General features: G+C 34.0%; 1 protein-coding gene across 1 annotated transcript in view; it reads right to left on the minus strand.

Moving 5' to 3' along the window:
• Positions 1–270: 270 nt before the first annotated feature.
• The window catches only part of FAM98B (family with sequence similarity 98 member B), a 42,665-nt gene continuing 40,548 nt past the window's right edge, over positions 271–2,387 (minus strand). The window contains exon 9 of the mRNA XM_044665138.1: positions 271–2,373. Coding sequence (XP_044521073.1) covers positions 2,231–2,373 — 143 coding nt within the window. The 3' untranslated portion in view covers positions 271–2,230. The remainder of the gene's footprint in view (positions 2,374–2,387) is intronic.

The raw sequence follows: 2,387 nt of genomic DNA on the forward strand, positions 1-2,387 counted from the left end.
ATCCAACCCTGTTATTTCACGAATAAGGAAATTAAGCCCCAAAGGAGTAACTTACCCCCACTAATAAAGATACTAAGCACCAGAGTGCCCAGGCCATTCATTGCCCTCTGTTTCTCCTATCCCAGGTTTATGGCTTTTATTACTGAAACCTAAATTAGTATTGCCACAATTTTATACTCTCCCAGACAAAACTCAGATAAAATTATTTTAAAGCTAAAAATATTTTTTCAAGGTGAGGGGTTGGGAATTATTTAATGATCAAAGCAAAAATGATTTTTTAAAGTTATTTTTATTTTTTCAAGTGGTCCTTTCTGTTCTACTTAGACTAGGTGACAACCATTTGGTAGAGAAGAATGTCAGATTTTATATAAATAACACAAATGAAACTTAAAACAATATTTTATTCAGTGTTCACAGCTGTTACTAAAAGGTGTTTTCTTAAATATGGAAAGGATATTTTCTATTGTCACAAATGAGAACTTGAGTGTTTTTGTCCATTAAATGTAAACATACAAAAAAATACCCTAAACAAATGCTCACAAATAATAAAAAAAATTCTACATTTTCCTTTCCTCTGGAAAGTATCTTATCTTAAAGGATTAGCTTGAAAATACATTTTCAAGACTGCAGCATACAGAATCATCTCCTTTTTTAATAGTATTACATTTCTTTAAGATTTTACCTAATAGCTTCTTTTGAAAAATTGCTCAACAAGTAATCACATCACTTCTCTGGATAACGATACATGTTTTCACATCTACTGAATTAACTGAGGATTGAAAAGTTGTTATACATGTTCTAGGACACTGGTTTTGCAACCTGCCTGAGAAGAACTTGTGTAGCCCAACCATATTTCTAAGGAGAGATTTATCATTCATCATCTGCTCCCTGAATACAAGCAACTGCCCCAAAAGGCTTTCCAACATTATTTCACTAATGTTTACATATTTGTGAAGCAAGTAGCAAGGTGTTATCATCCCCATGTTATATGTAAGAAATTTCTTTCTAAGAGATAGCATTTGCTCCACCCCACAAATATACCAGTAAATAGTGCCATGATTACAAGTCTGGATTCTGGATTCCCAGGCCATTGTTCTAACCATCAGTCCAGAGGAACAGAGTTAGCTCCCTGGAAAACTATCCCAACTTGCTGCCTCACCCAAATACTATAGAAAACAGTCAAATGAGATTGTTCTTTCAGGAAGTGGTACTACAGTGAATCTGACAATCCAATCTTATTTCTGGTCAGATTTAACATTAAAGAATAACTGGATAAAAAATCTGGCCCAAAGGGCTTTACTTTAAAATGTGGAAGACATCTCAGCTTGCATTTATATATGGTCTAAGGCCAAGTAGGGCAAAAATTATCATTTTCTTTGAAGGCTTGTTCCCTTTCCCCCAAAGAAAGATATTTCATGCTTTTATGCCAACAGTAAAATAACCTTTGTTGATATTAAGATAATTTTCACTTGAATCTTCAATTTTCTTTTGTTAGTGAGATAAGAAAATTCCAAAGATTTTAAACTCAAATCAAAAAATCATTTTAAAATGCTAGGGAGAAATTTTATGAAGTGAAGAAAACCTGCTATTGTTCATATGTACAAATAGGTTTGGATTATAGAGAAGGAACATAGCAAAAATATAGATGAATGGAGTCCCTCCTGTAAAGAAAAAGGAAAATTGGATATATGCATGTTGGACCCTTGACTACTTATTCCCTAGCAAAAAAAGGGGATGGGGGCAGCTAACAAATACAAAGGATGTACAAAAAATACTGATGAAGCCAACAATCTATAGTTCCATGGGAAGTGAGGTCAGTTCTATGAAACAAACTTAAATAAAATATAGGTATTTTAGAGTCTAAACTCTGATCAGGAAAATACTAAAATGCTTCCCTTCCCATGTTCTAAGATTAGTGGTAATAAATATTTACATTGTTAAAAAGTTTTTTTTATTTTCTCATCATCATTTTTTTTTTTGAAAAAAAGCTCCAACATGCTCAAGGATACATGGAGTACAGGGATCATTTCCCTTAAGAGATCAAAATCCAATATAAAAACAATGCTCTTATGTTTTAATCAGATTCCATAGTAATGGTATCAGGTGGTCTAAAGACTGTATACTTCATAGAGCATATTCAAATCTGTTATTTAAAATACTATGCCTAAAAGTACCGAACACATCCTTCTACTAGAAAACAAGCATCATCTAATTTATCTAGAATGGAATTTTAATATCTTCTATATCCACCACCCCCACTACCCCCTCCTCCTCCATATGGATCCCCATAACCCCCCCTCCCACCATAACCTCCTCTCCCACCATAACCCCCTCTCCCACCATAATCTCCTCTTCCACCATAATCTCCCCTCCCTTGAAAACCCCCA

The sequence above is a fragment of the Gracilinanus agilis genome, chromosome 2, assembly GCF_016433145.1.
Source record: "Gracilinanus agilis isolate LMUSP501 chromosome 2, AgileGrace, whole genome shotgun sequence".
Lineage (NCBI taxonomy): Eukaryota > Metazoa > Chordata > Mammalia > Didelphimorphia > Didelphidae > Gracilinanus > Gracilinanus agilis.